At 36.5% G+C, this 24822-nt stretch overlaps 1 protein-coding gene and 4 pseudogenes across 8 annotated transcripts in view; 4 read left to right on the top strand and 1 right to left on the bottom strand.

Annotated features, from left to right (window-relative positions):
• Nucleotides 1-267: 267 nt before the first annotated feature.
• Nucleotides 268-1977, top strand: LOC147564886 (UDP-glycosyltransferase 91C1 pseudogene; annotated as a pseudogene). The gene has a single exon (XR_015228358.1). The product of XR_015228358.1 is annotated as a UDP-glycosyltransferase 91C1 pseudogene (transcript).
• Nucleotides 1978-3900: 1923 nt separating this feature from the next.
• On the top strand, nt 3901-5461 carry LOC147564885 (UDP-glycosyltransferase 91C1 pseudogene; annotated as a pseudogene). The gene has a single exon (XR_015236971.1). The product of XR_015236971.1 is annotated as a UDP-glycosyltransferase 91C1 pseudogene (transcript).
• A 2420-nt stretch (nt 5462-7881) lies between these two features.
• On the top strand, nt 7882-9407 carry LOC147564884 (UDP-glycosyltransferase 91C1 pseudogene; annotated as a pseudogene). The gene has a single exon (XR_015228353.1). The product of XR_015228353.1 is annotated as a UDP-glycosyltransferase 91C1 pseudogene (transcript).
• Nucleotides 9408-11273: 1866 nt separating this feature from the next.
• Nucleotides 11274-13037, top strand: LOC147564883 (UDP-glycosyltransferase 91C1 pseudogene; annotated as a pseudogene). The gene has a single exon (XR_015228349.1). The product of XR_015228349.1 is annotated as a UDP-glycosyltransferase 91C1 pseudogene (transcript).
• A 5620-nt stretch (nt 13038-18657) lies between these two features.
• Nucleotides 18658-24822, bottom strand: part of LOC147564882 (binding protein) — a 31555-nt gene continuing 25390 nt past the window's right edge. For 3 of the 4 annotated variants that reach the window (XR_015228347.1, XR_015228342.1, XR_015228346.1), the window contains exons 30-41: nt 24378-24599; nt 23739-24203; nt 23234-23572; nt 22692-23144; nt 22533-22579; nt 22328-22421; nt 21563-21769; nt 21251-21376; nt 20790-21161; nt 20451-20682; nt 19577-20325; nt 18658-19072 (exon numbers count right to left, since the gene is read on the bottom strand). Coding sequence is in view for 1 of the 4 variants with exons in the window: in XM_086650838.1 (XP_086506964.1) it covers nt 19631-20325; nt 20451-20682; nt 20790-21161; nt 21251-21376; nt 21563-21769; nt 22328-22421; nt 22533-22579; nt 22692-23144; nt 23234-23572; nt 23739-24203; nt 24378-24599 (3252 nt within the window). In the remaining 3 variants the exon portion in view is untranslated. Of the gene's footprint in view, nt 19073-19575; nt 20326-20450; nt 20683-20789; nt 21162-21250; nt 21377-21562; nt 21770-22327; nt 22422-22532; nt 22580-22691; nt 23145-23233; nt 23573-23738; nt 24204-24377; nt 24600-24822 lie in introns of those variants that run through there. The other variant, XM_086650838.1, reaches the window with a different exon arrangement.

The raw sequence follows: 24822 nt of genomic DNA, 5'->3' as shown, positions 1-24822 counted from the left end.
ATCGGTTACATTAGATAAGGAAGGTTATATTCGGTAATAAGAAAGATTAAGTATTATAGAGATTTGTGATTTCTCTCTAGATGAGACCAAATGGACTAGATATCCATTTATATTATTATTTTGGTTTTGAAAACCTTTATAGGATTATAGAGGACTAAATCTCCTATTAAGACCCGTTTTTTGGGCTATAAACTCAAAAATTAATAGTCTAATAGAAGGTTTCTCAACAAAAAAAAAAAAAAAAAAAGTCTAATAGAAGGTAATGCATTATTTTATATAAAAAATGGCATCTTTTCATAGGACATGAATAATTTAAGATTTAAGACAAATTTTTTGTTAATAAATTCATGTGCCTCATCTTGAAGAGGTCAATTTCATCTTCTTCACACTTTCTCTCTTCTTGCAGCCATGAACACCAAACAAGAGCAAGATCTTCATGTAGTTATGTTTCCATGGTTGGCCATGGGTCATCTAATCCCCTTTTTTCATCTCTCCAAATCCTTAGCTTCAAAGGGTATCAGAATCTCCTTCATTTCCACTCCAAGAAACATCCAAAGACTTCCCAAAATCCCATCAAATCTCTCTTCTCTCATTACTCTTATCAGCCTTCCATTCTCCCATGAGCACATCCAAAAACTACCCGAGAACGCTGAGTGCTCTACGGACATTCCTATAGAAAAAACACAAATCCTTAAGAGAGCTTTTGATGGATTACAATCTTCTCTTTCCACTTTCATTGAAAACTCTAAACCAGATTGGATTATCCATGACTATGCTTCTTATTGGTTACCAAAAATCTGTGAAAAGTTGGATGTTCCTTGTGTTTACTTTTGTGTTTTTCCCGCAGCTATAATGGCTTATGTTGGCCCACCATCTGAGCTTCTTAACAAACCTCGTACGAAACCGGAAGACTTCATGACCGTCCCAAAATGGGTCCCTTTCGATTCCAATATTGTGTTTCGAGCACATGAATTGTTGGATTATTTCAAGGGAGCTCCAAAGGATGAAGATGGTATTCCAGATCCACAAAGGTTTAAGATGGTAATTAGAGATAGCCCATTTGTTTGTATAAGAAGTTGCACTGAGTTTGAATCGAAATGGTTGAGTCTACTCAGTCAGCTTTATCAAAAACCCGTAATTCCGATCGGGTTGCTTCCTCCATCCGTTGAACAAAGTCAAGATGAAGAAGGAGATGATAATGGAATTTGGGTGGAAATAAAAGACTGGTTAGATAAACAGAAAGAAGGGTGTGTAGTTTATGTTGCGTTAGGTACTGAATCAGTATTAACTCAGAAACAAATAAACAAGTTGGCTCTTGGTTTGGAGTCGTCTGAGTTACCTTTCTTTTGGGTACTTAGAAGGCCCCCTGGATCCGTCGATAAGTCAACTAGTTTACCATTAGGGTTTGAGGAAAGAACAAAAGGTCGTGGTGTTGTTTACATGAGGTGGGTGCCCCAAGTAAAAGTATTGAGGCATCCAAGTATAGGTGGCTTCTTGACTCACTGCGGGTTCAACTCAGTGATTGAGGGTCTTTCACTCGGCCGAGTTTTGATTCTTCTACCCATGTTAAATGAACAAGGATTGGAAGCTAGGGTTTTTGAAGGGAAAAAGGTTGGTTTGGAGATACCAAGGAATGAAGAGGATGGGTCGTTTAGTAGCGAATCAGTGGCAGAGACATTGAGGATTGTAATGGTGAGTGAAGAAGGTGAGGTTTCGAGGAAGAAAGCCAAGGAGATGAGTCAAGTGTTTGGGAACGAGAAATTGCAAGACTCTTATGTGACCAATTTTGTTTGCTACCTCAAATCTGAACATAAAACCTACTCTCGAACTTCAAATTCACAATAAAGTAACAATGATGAGTTTTAATTTTTCTAGATACTAGGGTATATCCCGTGCCCTAAGGCACGGACACTTGAGAGAGAGATTTTAATTAGTTATTATTTTATTGAGAAATAAAGAGATTTTTATTAGTTATTAGTTTTTAATTTATTTTCTCTTAAATTAGTTATTATTTTATTGAGAGAGAGATTTTAATTTCTTCTTTTAACCCTTGAAATTTATTTTGTTTCTTTTTTTCTTAAATTAGTTTTTTTATTTTTAAGAAGGAAACGATTATTGTTTTTTAAATAGGTAACTTTATTTCTACGAAGGACTATATCTTAAATTTTGAAAAGGACTCCTAGACAATATGCTTTATTAATAAAGGATGTTTGTCCCAGTCATCGTTTTCCCTTCTGTTTTATATAATAGATTATAGGGCGTGAGATAATATGGAGTGTCTATAGGCACCCTTCTTTTGCTCAGACCCGCTTTCTCTCTTTGCACCCCGAGGATTAAAGAAGCCCTGAGTGCCCCGAACTGCGTGGTTCATGGATCTCGTACTGCTCAACCGATGCTCAAGAGAAGTGCCAAGAATGAAAGCGAAATTGAGTAGAAAAGGTAACGCACCTTTAGAGGCACCTAGATTAATATCAGGGCAATGAACTGTGATAAGAGATTATTTTTATTAAATAAATTTTCTTCTTATCTATACATATTAGTGGTCAATTTAGTGGTAATTAAGTTATTTTCTTTGATGGAGATCATGTTAGTAGTGGTTATAGTTAGTGAGTTAAAATTTTAGTCTATAAATAAGTCAGTATTTGTAGTTTAATTTCAAGTCAAGTGAAGTAATCATATTCAATTCTTCTTCTCCATTTTTATTTGTCTTAGCCTAGCATTCTATTTTTCTTTTATTACTAGGGTATATCCCGTGCCCTAGGGCACGGACATTGTATCAATCAAATGTTACGAAATTTATTTTTATATTTTATTGAGAGAGAGAGAGAGATTTTTATTAGTTATTATTTCTTTGTTTCTTTTTTCTTAAATTAGTTATTATTTTATTGAGAGAGAGATATTTTAATTTCTTTTTTTAACCCTTGAAATTTATTTTGTTTATTTTTTTCTTAAATTAAAATTTTTATTTCTAAGAATGAAAAGATTATTATTTTTTAAATAGGTAACTTTATGTCTACGAAAGACTATATCTTAAATTTTGAGAAGGGCTTCTAGACAATATCTTTTATAAAAAAAAAGATTTTTATTCCTTTCACGGAAATGATTATTGTTTAGACAATATCCTTTATTAAAAAAAGATTTTTATTTCTAAGAAGGATACAGTTATTATTTTTTAAATAGGTAACTTTATCTCTACGAAGGAATATATTTTAAATTTTGAGAAGGGCCTCTAGACAATATGCATAATTAAAAAAGGGTGTTTGTCCCAGTCATCGTTTTCCCTTCTGTTTTATATAATAGATTTAGAGATTAGTAATTTTAAATTCCAACAAGATTCACAATGAATCTCTTAAGGATTTCGGGCGCCCTTCCACTTAATGTTCCAAAAAGGGCTCCACTTCTATCCATGACAATGAACCCTAAACTAATGGTGGATTCAACAAGTTGGATCAAAGCTTCTCTATAGAACTTGATGTCACAAATTTTTTTCCTAACATGTATTCTGAATTGATATGTTAAGACACGAATGCTTTTTTACTTTTAACCGAGGAAAACCCAATATTTAGACAACCATAGAGGATAATTAAAACTTGATTTCTTAAAATTAGGTTCTTAATAGTTAAATCTACTCCGAAAAACACATGTTAATAGAAATGATAATAGAACTCTTCTAAGATATGCATTTAGAAATTTTCAGTAAGTCAAAGTTAACATTTTGAGTGTTATATGTGCACTTAGTAAGAATAATAATAATTGGCCACCACATACTTCCATGTTTGGCACATTGTTTTTTCTCTGTCAAGATAACATTAGTCTAATAAAAGGTAATATATTGTTCCTATTTTATATAATCAAAATGGCATCTTTTCATTTTTTTTGTTGTTGCAAGGCATCTTTTCATAGGACATGAATAATTTAAGATTTAAGACAAACTTTTGGTTAACAATTTCATGTACCTCATCCTGAAGTAGTCGTCTAACTTCATCTTCTTCATACCTAGTCTCTTCTTGCAGCCATGGATACTAAAGAAAAACCAGGGCAAGATGTCCATGTGGTCATGTTTCCATGGTTAGCCATGGGTCATCTTATCCCCTTCTTTCACTTATCCAAATCCTTAGCTTCAAAGGGTATTAGAATCTCCTTCATCTCCACCCCGAGAAACATCCAAAGACTTCCCCAAATCCCATCAAATCTCTCTTCTCTCATTACTCTTATCACCCTTCCCCTCTCTCATGATCACATCAAAAATTTACCCGAAAACGCCGAGTGTACTACTGACGTTCCTATCGAAAAAACACAAGTCCTTAAAAGAGCTTTTGATGGATTACAATCTTCTTTTTCTACATTCATTGAAAACTCTAAACCAGATTGGATTATCCATGATTTTGCTTCTTATTGGTTACCAAAAATCTCTGAAAACTTGGGTGTCCCTTGTGTTTACTTCTCTGTTTTTCCTGCAGCTATATTGGCTTTTGGTGGCCCACCATCTGAGCTTCTTAAAACCAACCGTGTGAATCTTGAAGATTATACGACCGTGCCGAAGTGGGTCCCCTTCCACTCCGATATTGTTTATCGGTTACATGAATTGTCAGAGTACTTCAAGGGAGCTCCACAAGATGAAAATGGTGTTCCTGATACACACAGGTTTGGGATGGTAATTAGAGATAGTTCGTTTATCTGTATTAGAAGTTGTAACGAGTTTGAATCTAAATGGTTGAATCTACTCGGTCAGCTTTACCAAAAACCCGTAATCCCAATCGGATTGCTTCCTCCATTAAGTGGAGAAAGTGAGGATGAAGGAGCACAAGATAATGGAAGTTGGGTGGAAATAAAGGAATGGTTAGACAAGCAGAAAGAAGGGCGTGTAGTTTACGTGGCACTAGGTACTGAATCGGTATTAACTCAAGAACAAGCGAACGAGTTAGCTCTTGGTTTGGAATTGTCCCAGTTACCTTTCTTCTGGGTTATGAGAAAGCCTCCTGGATTGGTCGAAAAGTCAACTAGTTTACCATTAGGGTTCGAAGAAAGAACAAGAGGTCGTGGTGTTGTCTACAGGGGGTGGGTGCCCCAAGTAAAAATATTGAGGCACCCGAGTATAGGTGGGTTTTTGACTCACTGTGGGTTCAACTCAGTGATTGAGGGTCTTTCATTCGGCCGAGTTTTAATTCTTCTACCCATGTTAAATGATCAAGGTTTGAATGCTAGGATTTTCGAAGAGAAAAAAGTTGGTTTGGAGATACCAAGGAATGAACAAGACGGAACGTTTAGTAGTGAGTCTGTGGCTAAGTCATTGAAGGTTGCAATGGTGAGTGAAGAAGGTGAGGTGTTGAGGAAGAAAGCCAACAAGATGAGTGAAGTGTTTGGGAATAACAAATTGAATGATTCTTATGTGACCGATTTTGTTAACTACTTCAAATCTCAACGTAAACCTTAAAGCCTAAAACCTCTGTGAACTTTTAAACTCTAGCAATTATAGTACTGAAATATCACTAAAGAAATATGAATTGTTGTAGCGATTAGTAACAAATAGCCCAGAATGTGCAACAATTGTTTTCAACAAATTTTGGAATAAGAAAAGTGATTAACACAAAAGAAAAAATTGTGTCCATAAAACAAGAATCTTGTACTTCTTATATGTGAACTAATTACCTCAAACTTGAACATAATAATCGCCTGAACTGCAAGTTTACAACTGTAATAGTAGTACTTGGAGATACTCGGGATGAAACGATCAAGTGCATAAGAATAAAGTGATCTTTACTCTATTCTTTGTTTAGACATGGGTATAAAGGAAAACAAAAAATATCATGTCATATGGAGCTTTGGGAACAGAAAAACCCATTTAGGATGTTACTAATTTTGCTTATTCTTTTTTATGTTTGGTCTAAATATAGATGATTGTAAAAGAGGAACAATACTAGCTTGCTCGACTACTTAGACCGTTTTGATACTGCACGGACCATATAACTATATCGAAAAAAATTGAATTTTGCAATAAAGTCGTAAGTTCAAGAGTGCATTCAAAACCTCTTTTCTTTTTTTTGAAGAAAATTTGTTTGGGTTTTGAATTTTGAAAAATGTCTTTTCAATGAAAAAAAGACGAATTTTTTAGGTCTTTACATTGAAAATCTTTTAAGGAAATTCGGGTGCTATACTACCTTTAAATTTTGAACGAAATTTCATCGATCTTGGAATCGCAATATTCGATCAGTTCGTGTGAAATGATTGTTTGATAATAGATGGTGAGTTTTTTTTCATAACAGATGTACACAATACTGACATAGTTTATGTAGCTGGGAAGTTTATGTATTCTATTCACATTTTTTTGATCTGACAACGAGACAGATAGAGAACTGAGAATGAGAGATACCGAAATGAGAACGAGAGAAGTAGCTGGGAAGGGGAGATAGAATTGAGAACTAAAGGCGCCCTAGTTTTTTATAACTAGCACCTCTTTAGATGTAAAATAAGAGCGCCAACAATAATATCTTCGGGTGCTCTTAAAAGTTTCTCTCAAATGTTTTCCGGCCGTACAAAAATTGCATTTGTGTGAGAAACCATCAGAAAAAAGTGATTTTCACATCAAGTATTTTCACACGCATCAAACGGTCCCTTAAGAAAGAAAATTGATGGGAAAAAAGAGATTATAGTGAAATTTAATAGAAAAATAGAACCGTTGCATATTTCTTTTTTTTTTGAAACCAAGGGAGCAAATTCCATTAGTAAGTGATTGACACACAATGTTTACATGGATGAATTCTTATTTCTCTCCTCTGAAAACTTCATGAGAGTTGCATGCCTTTAAATGCAAAGTGCCTCATGAAGAGAAAGAAATTAGACTAGACACAGACACTATTGGGATCCTAAAGATCCGAGAAAAAAGACCCTAAAGGTTTGACAAAAAGGATCCTAAAGATCCGTGAAAGGAGACCCTAAAGGTCTGACTAAAAGCAAATTACAACAATAATAATTGAAAATACAAATTAAGAAAATACTAAATTTACATCCCCTTCGTTTTCGCCGGAAAACTGCCATTGTCGCCGGAAAACCACCGCCGTCTTCACCGGATAACCGTTACCACTGTAGAAAAAACCGCCGTCATCACCGGAAGGAATAATCAACTCAGAAAGTCTCAACGAGTCAATTCCTTCTTATTTGTTATTGATGAAAGTGATTCCTTGTTCTTTCAACCCAGATCTTCATTGTTAATCATATATAAACCATAACCAAAGTCATTTCCACCCTTCACCGGAAAAGTCTACCAGATCTGAAGCACTCCACCACCATCACATCGACAGACAACCCATTCGCACCAAAGATCACTCGAAACCAGTAGATCTGAAATACTCCACCACTACCAGATCTTGCATGATCTAATAGCCCACCGCGAACAGATTTACAGTAAAATCAAGAGAGAGTGAGAGGGGGAAAAGGATTTAAATGGTTTACTAGACTGAAAATCGGAGAAAAAGAGACGGGGTTTGATAACGAGAGAAGATGGAAGAGGAACAACGAGAGAGAGGAATAAAGGGAAAGAGAGGTGTAACCCTCGCCGAATCTGGCGAGGGTTACACTAAAACTATAACGAGAAGGAAGAAGAAGAAGAAAGTTGAAGAGAGAGAGAGACTATAACGGGGAAGTTTTATAAGGCCTCCCCATGAACCATTTCACTTCGCGCCTATAAAATCTCTCTAACTTTGAAATTATGAATGTGGGGAATGCTATGTCAGAAAAACACATGTTTTCACTTTTTTGTTGTTGCAAGATATCTTTTTATAATAAAAATGGCATCTTTTCATATTTTATTGTTGCAAGGCATCTTTTCATAGACACGAATAACTTCATATTTAAGACAAACTTTTAGTTAACAAATTCATGTGCCTCATCTTGAAGAGGTCAACTTCATCTTCTTCATACCTAGTCTCTTCTTGCAGCCATGGATACTAAAGAACAACGAGGACAAGATGTTCATGTGGTCATGTTTCCATGGTTAGCCATGGGTCATCTTATCCCCTTTTTTCATTTATCCAAATCCTTAGCTTTGAAGGGTATTAGAATCTCCTTCATCTCCACTCCAAGAAACATCCAAAGACTTCCCCAAATCCCATCAAATCTCTCTTCTCTCATTACTCTTATCACCCTTCCCTTCTCTCATGATCACATCCAAAATTTACCCGAAAATAATGAGTGTGCTACCGACGTTCCTATCGAAAAACTACAAGTCCTTAAAAGAGCTTTTGATGGATTACAATCTTCTCTATCTACTTTCATTGAGAACTCTAAACCAGATTGGATTATCCATGACTTTGCTTCTTATTGGTTACCAAAAATCTCTGAAAACTTGGGAGTTCCTTGTGTTCACTTCTCTGTTTTTCCTGCAGCTACAATGGCTTTTATTGGCCCACCTTCTGAGCTTCTTAGCAACAGCCGTGTGAATCTTGAGGATTATACGACCGTGCCGAAGTGGGTCCCCTTCGACTCTGATATTGTTTATCGGTCACATGAATTGTTATACTCCAAGAGAGCTCCACAAGATGAAAATGGTGTTCCTGATGCACAGAGGCTTGGGATGGTAATTAGAGATAGCACCTTTATCTGTATTAGAAGTTGTACCGAGTTTGAATCTAAATGGTTGAGTCTACTCGGTCAGCTCTACCAAAAACCCGTAATCCCAATCGGATTGCTTCCTCCATTAAGTGGAGAAAGTGAGGATGAAGAAGCACAAGATAATGGAAGTTGGGTGGAAATAAAGGAATGGTTAGACAAGCAGAAAGAAGGGCGTGTAGTTTACGTGGCACTAGGTACTGAATCGGTATTAACTCAAGAACAAGCGAACGAGTTAGCTCTTGGTTTGGAATTGTCCCAGTTACCTTTCTTCTGGGTTATGAGAAAGCCTCCTGGATTGGTCGAAAAGTCAACTAGTTTACCATTAGGGTTCGAAGAAAGAACAAGAGGTCGTGGTGTTGTCTACAGGGGGTGGGTGCTCCAAGTAAAAATATTGAGGCACCCGAGTATAGGTGGATTTCTGACTCACTGTGGGTTCAACTCAGTGATTGAGGGTCTTTCACTTGGCCGAGTTTTAATTCTTCTGCCGATGTTAAATGATCAAGGTTTGAATGCTAGGATTTTCGAAGAGAAAAAAGTTGGTTTGGAGATACCGAGGAATGAACAAGACGGAACGTTTAGTAGTGAGTCTGTGGCTAAGTCATTGAAGGTTGCAATGGTGAGTGAAGAAGGTGAGGTGTTGAGGAAGAAAGCCAACGAGATGAGTGAAGTGTTTGGGAATAACAAATTGAATGATTCTTATGTGACCGATTTTGTTAACTACCTCAAATCTCAACGTAAACCTTAAAGCCTAAAACCTCTGTGAACTTTTAAACTCTAGCAATTATAGTACTGAAATATCACTAAAGAAATACGAAATGTTGTAGCGATTAGTAACAAATAGCCCAGAATGTGCACAAGTGTTTTCAACAAATTTTGGAATAAGAAAAGTGATTAACACAAAAGAAAAAATTGTGTCCATAAAACAAGAATCTTGTACTTCTTATATGTGAACTAATTACCTCAAACTTGAACATAATAATCGCCTGAACTGCAAGTTTACAACTGTAATAGTAGTACTTGGAGATACTCGGGATGAAACGATCAAGTGCATAAGAATAAAGTGATCTTTACTCTATTCTTTGTTTAGACATGGGTATAAAGGAAAACAAAAAATATCATGTCATATGGAGCTTTAGAAACAGAAAAACCCATTTAGGATGTTACTAATCTTGCTTATTCTTTTTTATGTTTGGTCTAAATATAGATGATTGTAAAGGAGGAACAATACTAGCTTGCTCGACTACTTGGACCGTTTTGATACTGCACGGACCATATAACTATATCGAAAAAATGGAAATTTGCAATAAAGTCGTAAGTTCAAGAGTGCATTCAAAACCTCTTTTCTTTTTTTTTGAAGAAAATTTGTTTGGGTTTTGAATTTTGAAAAATGTCTTTTCAATGAAAAAAAGACGAATTTTTATGTCTTTACATTGAAAATCTTTTAAGGAAATTCGGGTGCTGTACTACCTTTAAATTTTGAACGAAATTTCATCGATCTTGGAATCGCAATATTCGATCAGTTCGTGTGAAATGATTGTTTGATAATAGATGGTGAGTTTTTTTTCATAACAGATGTATACAATACTGACATAGTTTATGTAGCTGGGAAGTTTATGTATTCTATTCATGGTGTGTTTGGATGGCGGAATCATGAATCCCCGGATTCATGAGTCCTTGGGATTCATGATTCCACGGATTCATGAATCCAAGTAATATTTATTGGCTTGTTTGGTAACTAAGAATCCTATGACTTACTATTATTTGAGTATTTTTAAACGTCTTTAGAAAAAATATGATTTTTGAAAAAAAACAATGATTTTGAAAAAAAATAATGATTTTGTAAAAAGAAATATTTTTTTGTTGATTTTAAGTTTGAAATTTAGGTTCATTAATCCAAAATCCTAGCAAATCCTAGGGGGCAGGGTGGGATTTTGGTCCAATACAAATTTTGGAATTAGGAATCCTTAGGATTCAAGAGTCATAGGATTCTTGGTAGCCAAACAGACCAAGGATTCATGATTCCTACTAAATTCCACTTTTGATAGGAATCCTACTTAGGAATCCTGCAACCAAACACACCATCACATTTTTTTGATCTGACAACTAGACAAATAGAGAACTGAGAATGAGAGATACAGAAATGAGAACGAGAGAAGTAGCTGGGAAGGGGAGATAGAATTGGGAACTAAAGGCGCCCCAGTTTTTTATAACTAGCACCTCTTTAGATGTAAAATAAGAGCGCTAACAGTAATATCTTCGTGTGCTCTTAAAAGTTTATCTCAAATGTTTTCCAACCGTACAAAAAATGCATTTGTGTGAGAAAACCTTAGTTTTCTTTCCCATCAGAAAAAAGTGATTTTCACACGCATCAAACGGTCCCTTAAGAAAGTAAATTGATGGGAAAAAAGAGAATATAGTGAAATTTAATAGAAAAATAGAACCATTGCATATTTATGTACATACCATTATTGCTTGTAAGAATGTTAACGGGGAAGTTTTACAGGGCCTCTCCATGAACCATTTCACTTGGGGCCTATAAAATCTCTCAACTTTGAAATTATGAAGGTGGGGAATGCTATGTCAGAAAAACAGGTGTTTTTATTTTTTGTTGTTGCAAGATATCTTTTTATAATAAAAATGGCATCTTTTCATATTTTATTGTTGCAAGGCATCTTTTCATAGACATGTAATTTCATATTTAAGACAAACTTTAAGTTAACAAATTCATGTGCCTCATCTTGAAGAGGTCAACTTCATCTTCTTCATACCTAGTCTCTTCTTGCAGCCATGGATACTAAAGAACAACGAGGACAAGATGTTCATGTGGTCATGTTTCCATGGTTAGCCATGGGTCATCTTATCCCCTTTTTTCATCTATCCAAATCCTTAGCTTTGAAGGGTATTAGAATCTCCTTCATCTCCACTCCAAGAAACATCCAAAGACTTCCCCAAATCCCATCAAATCTCTCTTCTCTCATTACTCTTATCACCCTTCCCTTCTCTCACGACCACATCCAAAATTTACCCGAAAATGCAGAGTGTTCTACCGACGTTCCTATCGAAAAACTACAAGTCCTTAAAAGAGCTTTTGATGGATTACAATCTTCTTTTTCTTCTTTCATTGAAAACTCTAAACCAGATTGGATTATCCATGACTTTGCTTCTTATTGGTTACCAAAAATCTCTGAAAACTTGGGTGTTCCTTGTGTTCACTTCTCTGTTTTTCCTGCAGCTACAATGGCTTTTATTGGCCCACCATCTGAGCTTCTTAGCAACACCCGTGTGAATCTTGAGGATTATACGACCGTGCCGAAGTGGGTCCCCTTCGACTCTGATATTGTTTATCGGTTACATGAATTGTTATACTCCAAGGGAGCTCCACAAGATGAAAATGGTGTTCCTGATGCACAGAGGCTTGGGATGGTAATTAGAGATAGCACCTTTATCTGTATTAGAAGTTGTACCGAGTTTGAATCTAAATGGTTGAGTCTACTCGGTCAGCTCTACCAAAAACCCTTAATTCCGATCGGATTGCTTCCTCCATTAATGGGAGAAAGTGAGGATGAAAAAGCACAAGATAATGGAAGTTGGGTGGAAATAAAGGAATGGTTAGACAAGCAGGAAGAAGGGTGCGTAGTTTATGTGGCATTAGGGACTGAATCAGAATTAACTCAAGAACAAGTGAATGAGTTGGCTCTTGGTTTGGAATCGTCCGAGTTACCTTTCTTCTGGGTACTGAGAAAGCCTCCTGGATTGGTCGAAAAGTCGATTAGTTTACCATTAGGGTTTGAAGAAAGAACAAGAGGTCGTGGTGTTGTCTACATGGGGTGGATGCCCCAAGTAAAAATATTGAGGCATCCGAGTATAGGTGGGTTTCTGACTCACTGTGGGTTCAACTCACTGATTGAGGGTCTTTCACTCGGCCGAGTTTTAATTCTTCTACCCATGTTAAATGATCAAGGTTTGAATGCTAGGATTTTCGAAGGGAAAAAAGTTGGTTTGGAGATACCAAGGAATGAACAAGACGGATCGTTTAGTAGTGAGTCAGTGGCCAAGTCATTGAAGGTTGCAATGGTGAGTGAAGAAGGTGAAGTGTTGAGGAAGAAAGCCAAAGAGATGAGTGAAGTGTTCGGGAATAACAAATTGAATGACTCTTACGTGACCGATTTTGTTAACTACCTCAAATCTCAGCGTAAACTCTAAATCCTATGTGATCTTTTAACTGTAGCCATTATAGTGCTGAAATAGCACTAAAGAAATATGAATTGTTCTAACAATTAATAACTTTTTGGCTGACTACCACCCTTCGGTGTAATGGTAGGACGACTCTTAAGTCCATGAAGTTGTAGGATTGAGTCTCGGTGGAAGCAGTTTACCACCAAGATTTATTTCGTGTAATTTAGGTACTAAATAAAGAATATGTTGTCGAACTTTAAGCCTCTTTATCTGTTGGTTTAACTTAGGCGGTTATCGTGACATCTTTAATGCCTTGTAACGACTAGCGTAAATCGTAATCGATTTCTCAAAAAAAAAAACAAATAACAATTTGCCCAGAGTTTTTAACAATTGTTATCAACAAATTTTGGAATTAGAAAAGTATTTAACATAAATAAGTTGAAAAAATTGTGTCCATAAAACAAGAATCTTGTACTTCGGTTGCTTGCCCTAATACTATGCTGCGTTATACTACTCAAACAACTCAAAAACATTTCAGCATGTCACGAACCCTTGATCTCTAGAATGGAATACGATACCCCTTACACTCCAACCAAGGGTTGTTGACTTTTAGTATTAAAGTTGTTACACCTATTGAGAGTAGTTCTCATTTTGAAATTTGAGGTAGCCAAAAAAAATGGTTATATGAATTGTTAGATCACTTTGCCAGACCTCCACTATTTTTTTTTTGTTGAATTGCTCCACTATTTTGTTAACTACTTCAAAGTTGACCATAGCAACTACACCCGAACTGCAAAGTTTACATATGTAGTGGTAGTACTTTTTCCTTTCCGAATGGGTTGTTATTTATAACTTTCTGAAGAAAATCTCACCGATTTCGATTTTCTATAAAATTTAGCCCGTTCATGTAAAATGATTTTCCATCTAAAGATCTAGGATTCCAATATGAGTAATTTTAGGACGAATTTTAATGTTTTACATTGAAAACAGTCTTTTAAGCAAATTGGCATGTTATATTACATTCGAATGGTGAACAAAATTTCATCCATTTTAGAATTGCACAATATTCAACCTGTTCATGTACGATGACTGTTGGATGATATATGTAGCTTTACATTGAAAACCGCATTCCGAAAAGAAGTTTGTGGGATATAACTTTGAATTTTGATTTAATCTCGAAATCACTCCAAATTCAATTGGGAAATGGTTCTCCAACCAAGGTCCATCGGTATTCAACAAAAAAAAAAAAACAAGTCCATCGGTAACTTTTCCATGAAGTGGCATCCTGGAAATGTGCATGACAGTCTTCGAGTTTTGAATTGAATTTCCCTAGTCTGGATAGTACAAGGTGGCCAATACGCGGACAACTGTTTTTCTTATATGGACAACTATTTTCGGGCCCGATGCGAGTCAATTATGCTTGACTTAGTTGACTTTGATTTAATAAGGGGACAACACCATAAAGTCTTAAATACTAATAATTAGTAACTTGTGGACTACTAACAAAAATAATAGTTAAAGATTGAAAACCTAAACTGTCTTCTTCTTCATCTTCTTCCTTCTTGTTAGTCTTATTCTTCTTTCTTCACTTCTACTAAAAGTAAACTGTAGTTTCTATCATTTTTTTTTTATCAAACCCTAGATGGATGAAGAAGACAAAATCTCTTCTTAGTCTTATTCTTCTTTCTTCACTTCTACTCAGGGCCGTGCGGTGCCCAGTGCGGGCAGGGCGCCCGCACTGGGCCCCCCACTCACGTGGGCCCAAAATTTTTCAACTATCCATAGTGTATACTAGTCTGTTTTTAATTAAGAAAGAAAAGCTTGAAACGGTCAAACTTACAAGAAAACTGGGGCAGTTTGAAAAAGAAGAAGAAATATAGGGATATTTAGTACGTATGGGGCCCACCGCCCACTCTCCCACATCGGTATTTTCCGTTCTCTCTCTAGGTTATTACCTTTTCTCACTCTACTTTCCTTTCTCTCTCCACCATATTATTCTCTCTCTCTAATTTTTTTATTGCTATTGATTTTATTCTCTCCTTTCCAAAAGCACTTTCCTAGATACTAAAAAGTAGGCTAATTTGTTTCTTTTTTTTTAGAATGGGCATAGTCCGTTTGTGTGTTGTTTAGATTGTTATTTTTTTTTTATAAATTGTGGGTGCAACAAGTTTTTATTATCCTACTCAAGTCTTCTTCCAAATTACTACTAGTGTATTGATATATTGAAGTTGAAATAATTGCATCAATATCACAGGGTAATATATCTTTTTTGCTATTTTTATTTCTCTTCTTGTTGTTATTTAGTCGTTATAATTTGTTTTTAATGAAACTTGGCAATCGTCTTAATTTATTAGCTACTAGAGCAATAACTCATTGTTGACTTGTTACATCAGTCGCTTTAATTTAGTTGATGATTTTGCTTCAAAAAATGTAAGGAGAAAAAATTTTAAGTAATATTTTTTGCTTCAAGTACTTTTTAAATACATTTTGAGTTGATAAATAAACGACCGACTATCTTTATAGTCAAATTATTTTGAATTCGTTATCATTTTGTTTGTAATTTTTTTTATATTTGGAATACACGAAGAGCCCAAACTAAATTTTTGCACTGGGCCCCTAAATTCTCAGGCACGGCCCTGCTTCTACTAAAAGTAAATTGTAGTTTCTACCATTTTTTTTTTATCAAACCCTAGATGGATGAAGAAGACAAAATCCCTCAATCTGCACCTGAAGAAGTTTTTCCAGGCGTTTCCATAATAGGCATTAATGACATTGATGAGGTAAAACAGAACATAACTTGCGACGAAAATCTGGCAAAATCGGACAATTTTCCAGATTTTCGTCGCAACTTAACTTCAGTTATGCCATATTTTCGCAGAAAACCAACGAAAATCTGCAAGTTTTCTGATTATGCCGCAAGCGATGTTCTGTTATGCCATATTTTTGCACAACCCGAGTTACCAGATTCATCGTCCTCTTCAACATCGTTTTCAGAGTCGGAACCAACAGATCCATCTTCGTCTTCCACATCTTCTCTAATTTTCTCTGCCATCAGTACCATTTTCTTCTTCATGGTTGGTTTTAGAGTTTGAGGGTTCTAACCTTTGTCTTTGGAAAGATTCTACAACAACTCCCTTGCATTTGTTTGATGCCATAACCACCAATGCTTCTCCAAGGAATTTCTCTCTCTAAAAATTTGGGTGATGATGAAGAACAAGTAATAGAAAAGATGAAGACTAAACTAACCTAGGGTTTATGGAGAAAGAGGGAGGTCATCAAATAATACATCTGATTCTAAGAGGACTTCAGTGAAAATAATAGAGAGTTGTCCCCTTTGAAATCGATGTCCATATAAAAATTTAATTTTTTTGCGTTGTCCACATAAGATAGTTGTCCATATAAGAGAAACGGTTGTCCGCGTATTGGCCACCTAGTACAAAATACAGACTTTTCATTAGGGGTGTCAACGGGTCGGTTCCGGTTCGGGTATTTAACTATCCAGAACCGGAACCTATAAATCGTAACGGTTTCGGTTCTTGACGGTTCCGGTACCGGTACCTCAATCAAAGGATCCAGAACCGGAACCTTTAAAATTCTCGGGTACCCATCGGGTATCGGGTACCCATTGGGTATTCACAAAAGTATATCAAATATTTCTTAAAGAGAAGAATTTGCATGAATCTAGTGAAAAGAAATATCATAAACGACATAGATCCTTAAATAAGCTAATATCTCGGGTACAATAGTTGATGAGTATAAGAGATTAGAGATTAGGGGAATTAAGAAAGAAGAAATGAACCTTTATGTTATATTAACTCGCTCACTTTTGTGTTTTATAAATTAGTTTTCAACCAAGCAAAAGAGGATTTGAGAAATTTCATAACTTGGTGAGTTGGTAACTTGGTGAGAAAAACCCTGACGTACAAGAATACTATATAATCTAGGGTATTTTTTCGTATTATCTCGGGTACCCATTACCCGTCGGGTACCCGGCGGATATACCCGATAAGGACCCGCCTCCTAGTCGGGTCCTTTCGGGTATACCCATTTAAGACCCGATTTCCTTAATGGATCTAAAACCTATACCCAGTACCTACCCATTTAGACTCGGGGTCGGTTCGGTTCTCGGGTAAACGGGTACCCATTGCCACCCCTACTTTTCATGTGAATTGTCTTTTCGAGCAAGATCCATAAATTGGTGTGCTATAGCTTTAAATTTTAAAAGAAATTTCGAGGATCGGTGCTATAGCTTTAAATTCTAAATGAAATTTCGACGACAAAATTTGGGTTTGTCTATAACATCATAGCTTCTCTCTCCTTGGAATTTTAACTCTTAGAACCGATTCCAATTATCTAAACATTTTAAATCGTATTTCAATGAAATTTGCGTGATGTCAGCTTTGAAACAAACCTCACCAATGTCAAAATTCAGTTTTGACACAAATCCCACCAGTGTCACAATCACATGAAATTCAGCTGCTGATGTAAAATTACTTCCTGATAAAGATTCATAACTTCGCGACGAGGAATTTTAACTTCTAATACCAAATTCCATTGTTTGAAGACTCAAACCCCTAGTTCAAAGAAGATTCTTGTACAGTAGCGCCTTCGAATATAAAGGAAATCTCGCACATTTAAAAAATTGATCTGATTTTAAAAGCTTTAACTATACAATTTAGGCTTAAAGCAAAAATTCCTCTAAGATATGACTTTCGATCAAAAAGTCTTTTCACATGAACTAACCGAATTTCGGTTTTGGAAAGCGAACTTTCCTATGAATTCAATGACATAGCACAAATTCTCTTCAAATAACAATTTTTTGAGATTCAGCTCAACTGATAGCAAATACTCTTAAGAGTTAATTCCTATATGGCCCCCTACTTTGTGACCAGCTTCCTTTATGGCCCCCAAATTTCTGTAAATTCAAATATGGCCCCCTATTTTCATGGAAATGTCATAACTACCCTTCCCATTAATATATTTTCAAAATAAAATTAAAAACAAAAACCTAAATTCCACCTCACTTCCCTCTCCACCACTCATCTCTCTCCACGTCACCTCTCTCTCCAACTCACCTCTCTCTCTCTCTCTCTCCAAGTCAGCACTCTCATTGAAGGTAATTTTCCGGCCGGCGACCTTCAAACTTAAAAAAAAAAAAATTTCACTCACCTCTCTCTCTCTCCAAGTCAGCACTATCATGAAGGTCGCCGGCCGAAAAATTTTCCGGCCGGCGACCTTCAAACTTAAAAAAAAAATTTTTTTTTTTTTTTTCACTCATCTCTCTCTCTCTCTCTAAAAATTCCGGCGAAGGGGCTTTCCCTTCGCCGGAATTTTTAGAGAGAGAGAGAGATGAGTGAAATTTTTTTTTTTAAAAGTTTGAAGGTCGCCCGGCCGAATTTTAAAAGTTTGAAGGTCGCCCGGCCGGAAAATTTTTCGGCCGGCGACCTTCATGATAGTGCTAACTTGGAGAGAGAGAGAGGTGAGTGAAATTTTTTATTTTTTTTTTAAGTTTGAAGGTCGCCGGCCGGCGACCTTCATGAGAGTGCTGACTTGGAGAGAGAGAGAGGTGAGTTGGAGAGAGAGGTGACGTGGAGAGAGATGAGTGGTGGAGAGGGAAGTGAGGTGGAATTTAGGTTTTTGTTTTTTATTTTATTTTGAAAATATATTAATGGGAAGGGTAGTATGACATTTCCATGAAAATAGGGGGCCATATTTGAATTTACAGAAATTTGGGGGCCATAAAGGAAGCTGGTCACAAAGTAGGGGGCCATATAGGAATTAACTCTACTCTTAAGCTACAAGGTTTCAGATTGAACTGATTATAGTATTAAAAGAGCAGCATAAGTGACCAACCCTACTAGAATACAAAAAATCTGGTATAAAACCTAATCTTGCCACTTTAAAAGTTTAAAAAAGAAGTATGAAATCTAATGTAACAGAAATCAAATTTCTAACTCAATGCTATGAGAAAATCATTGTATCTCCTGTTCGGGTTACCTCCTGAACAACACACAGGATGAATGAATCGCAACCCGCATATACATATTACAACCTTCTCTAGTTTGGTTAATTGAGAAGGCAAGAAAATTATTGTTTTATCGAGCGAATTAGGGTTCAGAGGCTATATGTACAAATTTGGAAGTCCCAGCGATGTTACCTGTCATTAATATCAATTTACGATATCATCCTGCTGGTGTAGTGAAGGTCAAAGAGATGAAAGTCTTCAACAAGGTACTGGGGAGGCACGCCCTGTTGGGAAGGGCTCGACTTTCTTTCTCTCGGTGTTTTCCTAAGAAAAAGTAATAACTCAGTTAGATATTTACATCAATAATGGCACAGTCCAGACGAAAATAATTTCCCAAAACATACATACAAATTACTAGGGTAAGAATGACTTGTGGCGTGTTATTCGATTAAACAACCTCAATCAAGTATGAGTATGATGTTTTCGGATTAATCAGTATAAAGACTCCAGGTGTGCTATGTCTTCAGTCATGGAATCCAATACAATATAGCACAGACTTCAACTGTCTAGATTTTGTTGCTATGATTCGAGAACTGAACCTTAGTGATTCTAAAAAAGGATTTATAAATTTCTTGTTAGTCTTTTCAGGATCTTAGGGAGTTGAATTATTTATCATTATAAACACTCATGAGAAGTATGCACAAATAGATATCAAGTCAGGAAACTAGATAGCACACAGAACCAACAGTAGTCCATGTGAACCAAAACTATCGTCAATTTGTGATGTAGACGCATAAATTAAACTAAAGCAGTATCAAAATAGAATACCTCGGGAGTAAGCAGGGATTTAGCAATAACAGCAACAATTCAAAATTGATGACGTCATGACGCTGAAGTTCTGTATTTTGTATTTCGGGAAAGGCTTGTTTTCCGAAGCTGGTTTTCTATAGAATATACAAGAAGGCTTCCATCCTTCGTCCCAGCTAAAAAGCACTCTTCTGCTGTCACTTTCAAAGATGTTATTATCTTTCCAACTCCATCATACTTCCTTACAATATCGAGTGAACTCATAGAACGAACAATTATTTGACCCTGGTCTCCTGCACAGACCAGGAACTCACCACAACTGCTGAGCTCAATACAGTTTAGGCGGCCATTAGATTCAGAAGAGCTAATGTGCTTCCCATTAATAGAGTACATATGTAAACTGAGATCGTCTTCGGCATAAAAGATAATTCGACCATGTTGAGAAGCAACAAGCTTTGTCAAGGCACTACCAGATGGATGTCGAAGAGATCTTACATATCTTCCTTCCCGTAAAGTATGGAAAACACAAGTTCCATCTTTTGAGCCACTGATAACTATATCAAGTTCTGCACTAACAAATAAACATGTAATTATATCATCATGTCCACAAAGAATATGAAATGGAGATTCAATGACGACGTAGTCTTTTCTGGGCATCTCCGTTTGTGCATTTCGAACTTTCTTCTCTGTGGATTTGGAGCGAAACACTTCCCATACCATTACTGTTGTGTCATAACTTCCAGTAGCAAGGATACCTCCATCAGATGTCACTACAAGATAAACGGAGTTTCATAAGACATAAGGTTGACAAACAAGAAGCTGCGACTAACAATTAAACTTATCTGGTAAAAAGCATGCATCAACTAACAAAGTTACACAGGAGAGAGAGAGAGACCTGCAATACAGCTCACTATATCCTTGTGCTGGCGAATACTCTGCACCATTCTTCCATCGTTTAAAGATATCACCTGGAAACTATTTTCCCAATTTCCACATGAAATCAAAAAGTTCTCTGATGGAGTTTGCATTGTAGCAAAACATTGGGATCCAAGCACAACATTTTCTGCCAGTGGACTACCAATTTTCCTAGGAGAAAGAACATCTGAACCAATACCGAAAAATGGATCCTGTAAAAATTTGATTAGCTACATTCAGTCTAAAGACAATAACTATTGATAACCAAGAGATCAAACCATAAAATGATGTGGAAATTTTGAAGCATCATGTGTCAAACCTGTGAACCAGAAAAGGTGAAATTCCCTCCAGATTGAAGTTGGGTGGTCAACCACATCTTGACTAACATGGTGAGACCTTGGTTTACTAAAATGATGTTTGAGTCCAATACACCGATGAATAATACAGCGGAAGGTGGATAAATAGCATTAGAAACAACAGAAGTCAGATTGATTGAACCAGGAGCGAAATACAAAGGATGAGCAATTGGGATTGGCGGCCCTCTTCTAGGATGCCTTTTACGGAAGATCTGAATTGGCGTCTGACCGAAATTTGCTATCTGATCTTCAATAGAAGCTCTCTGCAAATCATCTTCCATTTTCTCCAGATCCACAGCACCTTCATATGTCAAGTAATAAAAAATGTTTGCTGCCTGTAATTAACATTTCATCCTCAACGATTAATATGTTGCAGACAGATTTCTAGTGGTAATGTTGAATAATTATTAAATTATCGGTATACCTCAACTGCAGGTTTTCCACGCTGTTTGTAACCAAATATCAAATCAATCCAGTGATGGAGATTAGAACTCACATATTCACTTTCAAGAGCTTCCCGATTTTTCTGTATGAACTCTTCAGGGGATCCCTGTAAAAATTAATTTCAAACCTACTACTTTAAGTAATAATAGGAAGGTTCTTTGAAAAATGTTGAGCTAAAGGTGTTTTAACATTTTGAGTGATAATCAGTTTAAAATACACAAAAAAAAGAACAAAATGAAATTAATACAATCTATGTACAATTACTCATATTCATATACATATGAAAACATACCTTGGCCCAAGGTGGGAGACAAACGTCAGCTAACGGTTCACCATCTTGTTTGACACCAAGATGATAAGAATTTGAATTTACAAGAAACTCAGGCATGTAAAAGAATTCAGGAATTAGTTCCTTCACATCACTAGTATTGGAAAGGCAGTTCCTATAAGTTGCCTCAATGCTTTGGAAGAGGCGGTCTGCATGATCAAATTTACCCCCCTGTACCACAACAGAAGAAGATAGTTGTTGTAATCAAAGTCCTTGATCAATGATTTAGTAAATGATCCAGATACCTAAAGACTAAGCCATTAGAGGCGTCTTTTGGCCAATTCGCACCATCCCTTTCTGACCCCTAAACTTTGGAAAATAAGCAAGTACGATAAGCCCATTTAGTTCGTGATCCAAGAACTTGTTTTTGGAAACTAGTTTACATTTTGCATATCAAAAACTGACTTAGGAATATTATATAGGTTTTCAGCAAACAAGAACATTTTGTGTTAAAAGAAAAGATTGAGCGTCAAACAAGACCTAGATTAGTTTGGGTGCGATTCAGTACACACTAACCTATTAATAGTGGCAATAAAAAGTACTGCCATGATAGCCAGAGAGGACGGTTTCATTAAGACCAAAAGTGAAAAAACCGAAAGAAAGGAATTTTCTCCTTCTATGGAAAGATTGAAATGTAAAATTTGGATATCTAGACAAACTTACCCATTAGAGAACTAACACACTCTTAAAAAATTCAACGATAAAGAAGTTGCTTCCAAAGTTAAGTACCTGCAAATTACGGTGCAGAGCGGTGAAGGGCTCTAACCTAAGTAGGTAAAAGAGTACAATCCCCATGCTTGAATAATGAGACCCATAGTAGAAACTGCAAAAGATAGCAAGAGCAATGTCATCGGATATGAAGCTAAATCATCGAAGTAGCTAGACCTCTATCAAAGTAACAGCTGAGTGTTATGAAATATGATTTGATAATAACCTGGGAATATCAGGATCACAAAAGTTCCTATACCTATCATCGAAAACCTGTAGAGCAATTGAAACATAGGGATGAGGTAGTTTTGACATGAATAGAGTAATCCCTCATAAAATGTTATAGTAAGAAATGTGCTACTATGAAATAGTAGAGGAATGCTACCTCAAACCGCTTCCGATCAAGAGCTCCCACAGGTTTTGAGAGGTCTCGAAAGGTTGACGATTTGTTGAAGTCAAGTTTATCTGATGAATAATCAGCCAACACCCAAGGGAATATAGGATACTGAGTCAGATCATTATATGATCTACCTGAAAGTGTGTTAAGTATCATTAAATATTCGAAGTTAGTCATATCCCTTCTTCTCCAGCTATCTTGTGCACTTTCTGCCATCTCTAGTGCCAAACGTCTATCAATGAAGGAAATAACTCCACTCCTGTCCCTGGAAGTTCCCTTTGGAAACAAGGATTCATTTCTTGAGGAGACGATAAACATTCCGACATCCTTGGCATCTTTTTGCGACGCAAAGTTGAAAAATACAGGGGCAACGGAATCACTGAAGAAAATCTCGATTGCTGTGTATCTTAGCAAATAACGCGTCCAGTGAACAGATTTTATCTACCAAAATAATGTTAGTAAGAAGCATCAGTTAATGGAATAGTTAAAGCAACAAGCGAATCGGGTCACTTTGAACAAAAGATTTATACCTTGCAGAATTTCCATCTTCGGTGTCGTTTAATGTCTTTGGGTTGTTTTTTTAGCGAAGCTTTATGATCAGTGACTTTGGTATTGCTCGTCAGGCCTTTCTCATTTTCCGCTTCCAGATTCCCAGTCCATTTGGGAAACTTTTCATTATGAATTGCCAAATGATCAGGCTTGCTCGAATCTAAATTGCTTGGAACACAGATTTTACTAAAAACTGACGACCCTCCAGTTCCCTCCACCAAATCTTCGCCAAAGAAATGGAGAACATTTCTCATGATTGCTAAATGTCCAGCTACTTTTCTCTTTGGTGTCACAAGTAGACAAAAAACTGACATAAGAACCTGAAAGATCACGTGCAAGTCGATTGAAAAACTTTCCAGTGAAGAGGACAATTAACCTCAAGGAATAAACAATAGGTTTACACTACTGGAAAAGCCAAGATATGTTAAGAACTGGCCCCTCCATCCTGAAAGTGCTCCAGTGTAATACAGCTTGATGCAATCATACCTCACTAGTCTCTGCGTCAGGTGGAGAGGAAGAAGACTCCTTTCTATCTTGAACACCATCCTTCTGAAGTGCGTCGTCTTTCAAATGCTCAGGGTACTTCTCTGAAGAACCATCTGGCGGAGAGGTATCCTGCTCCATTGAGTCAGCAATTTCAGATTCTGAGCTTCCCTCGTCAGTAATCCTGCGCACCCCCTTTAATAGAAGACGCTTCACTTGCTCAGGAATATGGCTAGCTAACCCAGTTTTTGATTCACCTACCTGATTGACTTCGTTATTTGGGTTAACCGATGGAGGATGACATAGCTTTTCATCAAAACCATAATTACGTTTCAGTTTCAGTCGCCTTCTCCATAAATCTTCTGTCTTGTCAAGTTTCCAATGTGTTACAATGCTATTTGGAAAAGGATTGGCAGACCACGGACCTCTCTCATCAATCAACGTGCGGAACATATGGATCCATTTTTCCTGTTAGAAGAAGTATTTACATTATTTTGTTTTCGTATATAATTAATCTTCTAAAAAAGATGATGGAAATTCCAGTAGATTCGCCAAGTGTCACATGAGAACCATATTAACACCTGGCGGACTATACCACTTCATTGTTCAATACCAAGTTAAAACAGCGAAGTGTGTCCTTACTGCAGCAATTTGTTGTTCTTCCTCATGAGCAAGTTGGGAAGCAGCCCTTCTGCCCTCATCCGAAGAAACAATGAAGCTCAAGCTACTCGCTATTTCATCCTCAAATAATTTTATGTTATTAGATTCTGCAACAGAATTCTCATTCAGCTTAACACGTAACTCTTGCAACTGCTTTGCTCGATCTGCTTGTGCGTTATTCACGTACTTCGCCTCATCGACTACCTGAGTGTGACAGGTGAAAATGAGATAGAGCGCCTGATAGAACATCATACATGTAAAATGGTGCTCAAACAACTAACTGGAAGTAAATTTGAACCCAATTGACTCTGGAACTCATTTAGAGATATCAGGCTGTATTGGTCCTGGTTTAAAAGGATCACAGGAAATGATCCATTCCGCAAGGAAAATTACCATTCCAACTGGACAAATGGGCTGTCTGCTATTA

The sequence above is a fragment of the Eschscholzia californica genome, unplaced genomic scaffold, assembly GCF_041429995.1.
Source record: "Eschscholzia californica isolate CP2 unplaced genomic scaffold, dmEscCali1.0.p SCAF_1, whole genome shotgun sequence".
Lineage (NCBI taxonomy): Eukaryota > Viridiplantae > Streptophyta > Magnoliopsida > Ranunculales > Papaveraceae > Eschscholzia > Eschscholzia californica.
This window is presented reverse-complemented; position numbering and strand designations above follow the sequence as displayed.